General features: G+C 40.6%; 1 protein-coding gene across 1 annotated transcript; it reads right to left on the bottom strand.

Annotated features, from left to right (window-relative positions):
* Nucleotides 1-10,594: 10,594 nt before the first annotated feature.
* NECHADRAFT_55879 (uncharacterized protein) lies at nucleotides 10,595-11,062 on the bottom strand (the record flags this gene model as incomplete). Its single annotated transcript, XM_003039584.1, has 2 exons — nucleotides 10,595-10,729; nucleotides 10,754-11,062. Coding segments are annotated over 2 exons (444 nt in total), but the record flags the coding sequence as incomplete, so codon positions are not given.
* Between the last annotated feature and the right edge of the window lie 1,362 nt (nucleotides 11,063-12,424).

Here is a 12,424-nt window from a genome sequence, read left to right as displayed (position 1 = left end):
GGACCTTGATCGCAATTGTGGCAATCAAGCAGGTGCACCAGCTGCTTTATGAAGCCTATCGCCTAGGGGGACCAAGCCGTAACATAGCTGGTCAGGTATCTGTTTCTGTAAGTGTACTAATCTCTGCTGTTTCCATGTGCTAATCGATCTTCTAAGGCCAGGACTGTCAAACTCCCTTATAGGATTACTCTCAACCCTTAGTAACATCCTGACCACGCAAGGCGGACATGTCTCTGTGACTGCGAAGATCGCCATTTACGTTATTTCAGCGATCTGTGGAAGCATGCCGTGTTTGTGCTTTGTATATAGCTGGCTTCTACATAAGATCATCACGGTTCATGATAGAGAGCCTGAAAAATCCGAGGAGCAGGGGGCATAAGACTGCGGAGGTCTATGGCTTGGTAAATGACGAGAGTGGTATATTTCGCATGGCGCCGGACGGGTAATAACTCCTTAGCTAGTCTTCCTGAATTTGGCCTATAATTAAGTGAAGGATCTTTCATGTCAAGAAAACTCACTTGCACGAGTTCGTTGAGCTCCTTTTCCCTCGTGATATAACCGGCCTTTGCCGCTTCAGCAAGGTTTAGGACATAGTGATGAATTTCGTATTCTACACCCCGTGTCGCACTGGGCGTGCTAAAAGGATCAAGGGTCAGGTAAACGAGAATGAGCAGCAACAATGCGTTGATTGATTATTATCTGAGGTTGTCTCTGGTGCGGGGTACTCCATCCCGCAGAGTTACTTAAAGCATACGGCTAGATTACTAACGCAGTTGTTTCCTGAGGCCGTGAAGATCATGCCTACCCTGCGACATAAGGCCTTAACAGTCACACCCCCTGAGAACCCCCTAAATAGGGCGCTAACTGTTAGAGTGGGGCGAGTTACGGCTTGGAGCCTCATGCGCACTCAGGAGATAGCAATGGCGTATCTAACAGTTATTCGAACGGCCTCTACGTCTGGTCGCCAGTTTTAGGATCTAATATGGCTTTCCCTCTATAGTAAAACGATAGGTTGCCTTATCTTGTGCCAGTATAGTAAAGCATTTGTGCGAGAAGATAACAATGCCATGCATGTGATCGTGTCACCCGCACGCTGACGTAGCATTCCGATCCTATATCGATTCATCTAGCACCCAACCCAGCAGTCAGGCAGATTTATAGGCAGCGAATCTAGAGTGTTATTTTCTCGAGCTTGCAGAAGCTTAAGATACGCTATTATGGGTCATCGTCGTCTGCGTAAGAGAGGTTATCACCCCGTCAGACTTTATGCTATAAGAATATTGGTTTCAACTTGGTGTTAGCCCATCGGCACTAGAGTATTCCAGACCATGAACTAGTCTCGGGACCTTTTGGCGCTGGGTGACGCTGGTAACTTTCCAATACCGAGAGAGAACTTCTAGAAGTGATGAATCTATTTGCGGTAGACTTTAAGAGTCCTGTATCATGTTCACGACAGCTATGGCATGTCATTGCTCGTCATATAGGTTTTTCAACCAGAGACCCAGTCCAGTCACGCATCACGACCCGCTCAACGGCCGAGGACGATTAACAAAAATCTTTTTTCCTTGCACTTTCAGGAAATATAGCATTCAAGGGCGAAGATTCAAGGGCGAAAGGACCCAGGGATCTACCATCCAGGACCACCTAATGCATAGCCCCACCTAATACATCACCAAAATTTCGATCCTCCCATATAAAATCTGAATTTTCAATAATATCGTATTCGCTCTAGAGTAAAGTTACTCATAAAGTAAGACCTATACTATATTACTTTTTCCGTAGAAACTTAATATCAGGTTCGTTTTTTTCCCGTTCCGCGGCGCGGCTTAGTTCTCTACCCCTTTGAAAAATTATTATTTTTACCTTATCTACTCTATGCAACTATATACACTTAAGTAGGCATATCGCCTAGTTTACGCGGTGGAACCCTTGCCATAATAGTTTAATATATTTATACTAAAGACGATATAGCTAAGGCTATATTCGATATTACTAATAGAGGCCTATCGTAGACTAAGGCGGCCTAGAAACATAGAGTACCTTAGTAGACTATTTCGAGACGACTTTCCGGTTAAGTAAGCAAGAATAAACATATCTAGGCCCACCTGCGTATTTTAAAGAGCTAAGAGGATACTCTCCTTTATTAAGTACTGCGGTAAGAGTCTCTAGGCTATATTCCCTCTTATAGCTAGCTCTACGCCTATATTAAGGCTATCCTTTAATAATAAGGCAATAATAAACCTTTTAATAAGTATTAGACTATAAGGTTTATTAAATATTACCTATAATTATCTACTAAGCTTAGAAAATATTAAGAAGCTATTAGATTTAATAGATTTACTTTAAAGGTAATTAATTAATACTTTAATATCTAGGAGAATAAATATAGCTAGATTAAGCCTAAGAATATAATTAATATAGATAAGGGCGGTATAATAATAGGTTTTAGTAAGTCTATTATAAATACTCTATAGGCTTTTATAGAGTATAGCTAATTAATTATCTATAAGGCCTAGATAGCCTTATAATTAAGAGCTCTAACCTAAAGAAGAAAGCGATATTAAAAGGTATCTAATTGTGACGGTAGTCACAGCTGTGGGCACCTTAGCCACTGCGCCACGGGGCAAAAGATTGGGCCATAATCGCTATTGTAGCAATTACAGAAGGTGCTTCAACTGCCTATAGGGCTTCAATCGCTGCTACGGGGGACCAAGCCGTAACACTAATTATATATATAGACCTTATTTATTAAGGCTATTACTATAATTAGTTACGCTTTAAAACTAGGGATTATCTTTAAAGGAAAAGAGCTATAAAAATAATAGTTTCTTAATAAATTCGAATTAATAATAGACTAATACTATATTATATTACTAAATAGCTAGACTAATAACTATATAGCTCTTAAGTAATTAAAGGATATCTATTTACCTTAAATAAAGCCTTATAATATATTAAATATAAGACTTATTATCTTTAATAATTATAGAAGCTATATATAGGTAAGTCTTTTAGGGTTTTTATTATAAAGTCTCCCATAATAAAGTTACTAATAAGTATCTAAGATAAGTAATGTGACGATTATAGGATTCCTAAGGGATAAATCGGTCGTATTAGTTTATATTAATAGAGGAGAATATTATATAACCTTAAAGGGTAATATAATATTATATCTAGTAATATACTTAAGGTATTAAGTATAACTAAGTTATATTAATACCTAAGGTAGCTATTATATAAGAAAATATAATAAATATATTTTATATATTATTTAGTCTTTAAGTTAAATATAATTAAGTTAAGTTAAGTTATTAATATTTAACTTATATAGTCGAGAGAAATTAAATTAACCTTATTTAATTTATATATCTTTTTCCCTTATAATTAGCTAATATAATAGGGCTAGTTTCTTACCTAGTATTATTACCCTTAATTATATTATAGCTATAATATAAGGCTCCCCCTTTATTAATCTTATCCCTAAGGCTAGCTTTAGAGACTAAATATCGCTATAAATAACTTAGACTTATAATTATTTCCTTTACTAATATAATATTAGGTTATATTAAAAAATTATTTTTTTGCCCTAAATTTACTTTTATACGCCGTAATAACCTTTCTTACTTAATTAATAAATTTAATTTTAAGATACCTTAGTATTCTATATATTTCTATATTAATCGCTATCTATATATAGTAGCTAAAGGGAAATAATATTATAACTTTTATATCGAGAAGAAATATATAAATTATAATTTTAGCGGTATTTCTTTATAAGCCTATAGGTTATTATTTTCCTTAATAATAAGTATATATTAATATATTTTAATTATTTATATTTCTTAGGAGAAGGATTATCTTAAAGAATAAAAAGAAAAGGCTAAGGTAAACCTTCTAGAGGCCTTATCTCGCTTATAGTAGCTTTATTATTAAGAGAAATATCTTTATAAGAAGGCTATTAAGATAATCTATTATAGTTATAAGGACTTAGATAAGCTAGATAAGGCAGAGTATTATAATAAGGAGGCTTATTATAATTTAGAGGCTTAGGCCTTATCTAAGGTTTAATTACTAGAAGATTATAGAGTTATTAATTAGAGTATTATTCTTAAGTCTATTTTATTTAGTATTTAGTATTATTAATAAAAGTTCTTTAGAAGGTATTATATATTAATAAGGTATTTTAGGGGTTTTTATATATTTTCTAAGTTAAGGTAATCTTTTTATTTAATAAAATATATTATTTTATTATTAATTTTATTCATATTAAGGATAGCTTTTATAATATATTCTTTTAGTTTATTAATTTTTATATTAGGCTTATTATTTATTTTTACTTAGATAATATCTTATATTAATTTAAGTAATAAAATATAAAAGATTAAATAGAGCTTAATCTTAGGTAATAAATCTAATTTATAGTTATATTTTAAGATTTTTTTTTTAATTTTATATAACGTGGTTAATAAGTAAGTAGGTCAGACAAATAAGTAAGTCAAAAAACCCTCAACCTACTACATTTCTATTTAATCAAATACTTTACAACCACCCAATATATCACAGACTTCAAATAAGGCTAAAATCCTTCTTACACTTCAAGCCCTTCAAAATAACCCAAACCTAAGTCTCCGACGCACAGCAACTACATACCGCATCCCCTTCGAGACCTTACATCGCCGCCACCATGGCATTCAATCGCGACGCAATACTATCCCAAAGTCACAGAGACTATCTAATCTAGAGGAACAAATAATAGTCCAATTCATTCTTAACCTAGATTCGCGAGGATTTCCATCGCGATTACATTTTATGGAAGAAATGGCTAATTCTCTACTCGCTAACCGCGACGCATCACCCATCGGCAAGCGCTAGGCTCATAACTTCGTCAAACGACAACCAGAGCTAAAGACACGTTTATTTCGGAAGTACGACTATCAGAGAGCTAAATATAAAGATCCGATTATTATTCGTGACTAGTTCAGGCTCATATAGAACATAATCGCGAAGTATGGCATCCAGTTAGATGATATCTAGAACTTTGATGAGACTGGCTTTATAATAGGCATCATAATGGCCGGAATAGTTATCACTAGTTCAGAAAGGCATAGAAGACCAAAATCAGTGCAGCCTAGAAATCGAGAATGGATTACTATGATCTAGGCGATCAACGCAGAAAGTCAATCAATCGCGCTATTTATTATTGGTGCAGGCTAATATCACCTTGCGAATTGGTACCGAGAATGCGACCTCCCAGGCGACTAGGTTATTATAATAAGCCAAAATGGATAGATAAATAACGAGCTAGGTCTCGAGTAGCTAAAGCACTTTGATCGGTCTATAACTAACCGATTAATTGGTCCCTATTGTCTTTTAATCCTCAATGGTCACAAAAGCCACCACTCCGCCGATTTCAAGAGATATTATAAGGAGAATAAGATTATTACTCTTTATATGCCAGCTTATATATCTCACCTACTCCAGCCTCTTGATATTGGGTGCTTTTTAGTGCTTAAAAAGGCATATAGTCGACAAATAGAATATCTAATCAGATACTCTATAACCCATATTTCGAAGATCGAGTTCTTTTCCGCATTTTACGCCGCTTTTAAAGCTACTTTCACTAAAAGCAATATCCGGGGAGGGTTTAAAGGCGCCGGGCTTACTCCCTTTGACCCGGAAAATATAATCTCGAAGCTTAATATGTAGCTATGGACTTCGATGCCTCCCGAGGAGGTTACTGAACCCTCGACCCCTTGGACTTCAAAGACCCCAAAGATATCACTTAAGGCCTAATCTCAATCTAAATACCTCGAAAGGCAAATCAAAAGGCATAAAAGCAGCTCCCCAGAGTCAATTATTAAAGCTTTAAAGTCTAATACTAAAGCAACAAAGGCAGTTATGCATAAGGTTATCTTATTGAGGAGTGAGGTCTGAAACCTTCGGGAAGCAAATGAGATACTAAGCCGGCGCCGGAGGGCAAAAAGGACTAGACTACAGAAAAGAGGGGTAATAACAGTAAAGGAAGGGAGGCAGGCAATTAATCAAGTGGATATTAATGCGTAGGTAGTGGCCGAATCGTCGCGGAGTAGTGGTTAAGGCCGGTCGGCGCGACCAGGTATTCGGCGTTATAGTATCTGCGGCAAGCCCGGGCATAATATAAGGACCTATTAGGTAGTTCCTAAGTCATCTAGGCAAGAATATAGCGAGTAGTTTTAATTGATTAGATACTTAGTTATGGTTTTATTGCGATTTATAATTTCAAGGTTAAGATTTTTAACTCACTCACTTATCTAACCTACTCACTTATCAACCACGTTAATCTAATATATTTAAAATACTTCGAACACCCGTTAAGTTGCCAAGGCAAGGGGCTTAACGGCTGAATATTCAGCCCGAAGGGTAAATACCGTCTACCTGCTATTAAACTCTTCTGGGAGGCCCCCTTTCGACTGTGGCGATAACCAGCTATCAGAACCACTTCAAACCTATAGTAAGGGAGTTGACTAATAGACATAGGGGTCCCTCTACCACTTCCTTCCAGGCCCAATCAACTATATACTGTATATCGAGTTCCCCCTTCCCTATAGCTTATAGGAAAACATCGTTTAGTCAATGTACCGTGGTGGATATGGCGGATCAATCAGCTGCTAAGCCTGACGGCGTCGTTGGTCAGCAAGGCGCATCTTCATCCCTACGTTGTAGTTAGCTATAATCGCAGTATATAGGAAACGCAGGCGTATAAACCTTCCGTGGGCGTGTGGTTATAGAGGTTCTGACGGTCGAAAGGCGCCTCGAGGAGTAGGCCTTACAACGAGGTAACTCGTGACACTGCAATATAACTAATACCGGCCTAGAAATCGCGTATAGCGAGGTCAGTAACTATCTGATCCTTCGTTAGGCTCTAGCATTTATGAATAGTAATAGTAAATGCTACGATCAGGGGAAACTAGGTGCGAGAGTAGGTCTCGTTGCCCACTAGGAAATCACGCGTGACGGGAAGGATAGGTACGATTTTCCTGCCCTCGTCAGTTGTCAGATACGGCGGTCCGTCGTAGTTATCAAAGTCCACCATAATAACGTCCGGGGGATCTTACCACGGGTTAGCGCCTTTATTCCAAGCGATATCATATATCATACCCTAGGCGCTATTAATTAGGCCAGCTAGTTGCCACAAATTAGTTATAAGCATTACCCTAGCACCTCTAGCAACAGCAAACTTATTAGATAGATTGCCAGTATAGTCGCTTAGCGCCTACCCCGCGCCTTTGCCTAGGTTCTTTGCCTCCACCTATATTACCGGGGCATTAAGGTATACTATATGCTCGTAATTATATTTATTGACCCGGGCCTTTATGGAATACACCCGCATAGCGGCCTTAAATCTATTAACCTCGCTCTGCGTTAGCTTAGCCTACACTCGACTACTAAGGAGGTTCCAGGAGGGTATAGATAACTTAACTTCACGCAGTTCTTATAATGCCTAACGGAACTAGGCCTAATCATCACTAGTCTAGCGCTATACCGTGGTCAGGAAGACGGTGCGGTTAAATAACCGGTAGGCTACCTATCCTCTCTTTTCCAACGAAGATAGGCTAGTATTAGCGGTTAAATATAGCGGCTTTTATCGGACGGGTAGTAGCTAGAAGAAATCGCCTACAAGCAAGACGCTCACACCACTAAAGAACTCGAGGCTACGCTATGGAAAGGCCTATCGCAGGCGAGAATCAATTCGCCCGAGCTACTTAAGTCCTAGTATACTCTTTTCATCGATAACGAGGTACCTAACGTGCCATAGGCGGGACTAAAGGGCAGCAGCGTTAGCTAGGCGAAGTTCAGTAAAGGCACCGCCTACTAAGAGACAGAGCAGTGAATATATAGTACTGCCCTATATCTGGTTACTCGCAACGCCTATTGGCGCTACGCGGCAAATAGGGCTAGGATTCGGCAGGGCAGCCGCCTAAAGGTAGGAGGAAAGCACCTTAATAAGGAAGGACTTACCCGTGCCACCGCCGCCATCAACATAGAGAAAGATTTAAGTAGGATTTTACGCCTAGAAGTAACCCATAAAGGTATCATATACTAACCGCTATTGCGGGTTAAGCTAATCACGCTAGTAAGGGCCAAGGACCTCTACATCGTTAGCTATAGGGTTACTAGCGATGAGGTCTTTCCAGTAGCTATCTCGAAACTCTAAATAAGTGCCCACATACCGTGTCTAGTCATAATTAACATCGATATCGCGGCGGCTAAGTAGGTTAAGACCTTCCTAGGTAAGGGGGTTATTAGGTAAAAGGGCAGCGAGATAAATCCAGTCTTCATCATCAAATTCCTCCTCTACTAGCAGAGCCTCGTATTAATCCTCTTAAGGTTATAATCGAACCTCTTTTGGCCGGCCGTAATAGTCATTACTATGACTATAGTGCTGCCAATAATAGGAGAAGGCCTAAGCGTAAGAATTAAAACGATAGCCGTCAAACATAAGGAGCTCATCATGCCGACGATATAGGTAGTTCAATGCTAGCTTTACGCGGCAGTACTCTGGCCACTATTAGCCTTCTAGATTAGCCTAATAGCGAGGAAAGTAGACCAATATACGCGGCCTACCGTTAATATTAGCTAGCTGCTATTGCTTCCACTTAGAAGGGTCCCTAGAGTAGAAATTCTAGTATTTAAGAAAGGAAATATAGGTTAGGTCCTCTAGGGATTCAGGGCATTAATAATACTTTTCGTAGATATTAGGGGCCTCGTTAACCTCATCGGCGTCAATCCGTAAAGAGCGGGAATACATATCAGGATTACGGCAATCAATATATAAGCAGGTTCGTAAGCCCTCTTATAACGGCAGACCGAGGAGTAAGTAGCTAACCTCCTGCTTCGAGTAATCTCACTTAGCAACTAGCTAATTTAGGAGCTTTAACGTAAAGGAAATCAGCGGGTTATAGTCCTTGACCCGGGGCATCAGGGCCTTCCCAATCTAGGCAAAAGACTCACTCTTCTTCTCCGACTTAGAGCAATATTTAGCTACGTAATCGATTACCTACTGCAGGCTCATGCAAGGTAAGACATCTATATTAGCTAGCCACGCAACGGCAAGTAAGCGGTTATAGTGGTTCATCTAGCTATTATTCCGCTCGCCCCTAAAGCTCCAATGCTTAGAATAAGGAACCTTTTCAAGGGAGGCTAGCAGGCGCTGCCCATAAGGAAATCCAAAGCGGCACTCTACCTACTTAGTATGCTTACTAAGCTATATACAGTAGTTATTACAGCGATAGCGCTATACGCGGTTTACCACCATCGATAGGAACTAGACGGTAAGGGGATATTCCAATAGATTACTAATCAAGGGATTCCCTTCCCCAGGTGCCTACACCCTCTAAGGCTCTAGGTTAATAGCAGATACATAATATCCCTAGATTCAGGCAAATCGCTCCCGGGACTAGCTATCATTAGGATCCAAGTCCGGGTAGCCACTTAGCTAATATAGGCCGTAGTAGTAACTAGAACCCCTACCCTGCCACTCATAGCGACCCCAAAAGTCCATTAAGTTAAACTTCTACCTCAGGACAATAGTCCTAAAGAGCGTATATCGCTTATAGAAGTAATAAGCGGCAATATAGGCATTATCTCGCAGCAGTTGCCGGGATAGAGCCATTCGCGCCGCCTCAGGAGCTACTTTCCACTCCTAGAATCGAGGCATATAACGATATAGGGACTCCCAGTAGTAATCAGCCGCACTTACTATAACGAAAAGGCCAGGCCTGCCTAGATTATAGGCACATGCCTCCAATTCCTTCCTTTGCTTATACCAATATAGACGGGTGCCCCTAATTACGGCGGCTTAGCGCGTGATCGACTAGATCAGGGCCTAAGCCTCTAGCTCGTCAGGCTTAGCCATCGCTTCCTCTATATCAGCGCGCATAAGGGGTTAATAGCGGCGGCCTTCGTATTACTTAACCGAGTAGTTACTCCGCTTTCTGACCTACGCACATAATAGCATATTAAGGGCGACAAAAGGCCACGTCTTATGCCGGGCAAAACGTCCGTCTTACCATCTCATCGCATAGGCAAGGTAGTCCTAGTATATAACGCTCCATAGGCGAGGCTCCACGAAGTCCGCCTTGCCGTCGGGGTAGAGGGTAGGGAACATAAGCGTCAACAGCGGCTAAGAACGGTTAAATTCGTTAATAAGAGTCCTACGAATAGAAGGTAATAGCATCTAGTATTAAGCCTACGCGTTAGGCGGTATATGCTTAAGATCGGCTATACGCTTAGGGTCAGGGGTACCATAAAGCAATCGGGACTATAGGGCATTTAATTCGGTATCTATAACCTACAAATCAGGGATCGCCGATACATCTACATCTACTAGATCCTCTTCTATATCCTCCTCAACGGGACCTTAGGGGGCCTCGCCGTCAGGTATATCAGCCACTTAGCTAGCAACGGAAGCAACTATGCTACCGTCAAGAGGAAGCCATTGCAAGCGATCCTGCCTCACAACGATATCGCGATAGCCCGGGTGGTAGCGCTATAGGTAATACAGCCAGGTCAACAGGCATAAGCGGCATACCCAGAAATCGCGAGCAAACTACTACTAGAAGTAAGGGTCGCCCTCCATATTAAGAGGCCACAGGAGCACGATATCTAGCTCTTCAGGTAAGACCAGGAGCTCTTCAAATAGCCTACCAACATTGCGAAGGAAGTGGACAACATGGCCGCGGTATTTATACTAAGAGCCACGTACCTATAGGACCTTCACGTATACATAAACCCTAGCAATCAGCATCTCCTTAACTATCATTAGGCTAGGTAGATTACCGGGGACTTCCCCGAAGTCAAGGCTATTCGCAGCGCTAAAGAAGTAGGGCTCATCAGCGGTTCTCTCCCTATCTCGACTAATACAGCGGCTACAGACTCCTAAGCTATTTTTCTTCATATCGAACCAATACTCCCGGCAGCAAATGCAACTATGCATCTTATCGTCATTCAGGGCAGTATAGAACTCCCGCACAAGCGCCCAATCCTCCTCACTAAGGGCAGGCAAATCAAGGTCCCCTATAAAAGGTAGATCAACTATCTGATCAAACTATCGTTCTTAAAGCTATGGCCGTGGCCGTCGGTTCACGATGCCTTGACGTATATAGCGGCCGCGGCGATGACCCTATGGCAGTAATAAAGCAGTAGTAAGGAACGATTCCTATGGCACAGGCATGCCTAGCACAATAGGAGCCGTTATGGTCGTATCACTAGGAATCAGCGTGCCCAGAACTACTCTTAGCGGGCTTAAGGTGGGAGGGATAGGGAGGGCTCCTTCCGCTGCGCTTAAGGTAGATAGGCCCAGCAGAGGTCTAGGCAGTCCCTAGAGGACGGGCGCCAGACCACGGAATACAGCAGGCGTTGCAGGGGGTTATAAGCTATTAATAGACACGAGCGCTTACGCGTTTCGCCGTAGAGGCATCAATTAAGCCTAAGAATCGATCCTCTTCATCATTCTGCGCGGCGATAGCCTCGAGGCGATATTCCGCATAGCGGCAACGGCGGCTCGGGATTCGGCCACTCGCTCCTTTTAGCGTGCCCTACAGCTACTATACTATCTCATAAGCCTCGCAGGGTCCTTAACGCTTTAAAACTCGACCTCGGGCAGGTCTTACTTATAAGTATAGCAATTCCGAACTGCCTAGGGTATATCATTCTCTATCCGGCTACATATATTATTATCCGCCTCTTACCCATATAGACGACCGGGTAGGTACCGCTTAGGCAGCGAGGGTTTACTTAGATATACCATAGCGTAATAGATCTCGATATAGGAGGTTATCTATAGGGTATTTTAATTAGGTTCGAACGATCAGGGAAGGAGGGGATACTTCACCGCTCGACCAGAGGCAGGTAATACGTGAGCCGAGACGTCATTAGTAACCTCGTAAGGTTTAGTAGATAATAATTTTAACGGCAAAGGGAAAGCAGACGCCATATCGGTGCTCCGGCCAGAATCGCGCTTAGAGGCCGGAGTTGATTAAAGGATAACCTTAAAGCTCCTAGAGAGCTTGCCAAAAGCGTTACCTAGTCAACGATCGCGGGCTTTCCCATATAGTAGCGTCATTAGCGTTAACAACTAACCAATTCAAGCACGAGTTAAGCATAGACTATGCTAATTAGCTAATCAGAAAAAGTTTTATGCTCTTTTTTTCTAACTAAGTAAAACGCCCTTCGGGCTGAATAATTAAGTTTTTTATTTTATTATTTTATTTTAATATTTTTTATTATAAGGTAGATTATATCTCTCTCTAAGAAAATTAATCCCTTAATCTTTTTCTTATTAATATAAGTTATTATTTTATTTTTAATAAACTTAAGTTTTATTTATATTTCTTTATATAGATTATATAATTAATCGCTAATAAGGATTACTTTAGGGTTAATA

Source organism: Fusarium vanettenii (genome assembly GCF_000151355.1).
Source record: "Fusarium vanettenii 77-13-4 unplaced genomic scaffold NECHAsca_87_unmapped, whole genome shotgun sequence".
NCBI lineage: Eukaryota > Fungi > Ascomycota > Sordariomycetes > Hypocreales > Nectriaceae > Fusarium > Fusarium vanettenii.
This window is presented reverse-complemented; position numbering and strand designations above follow the sequence as displayed.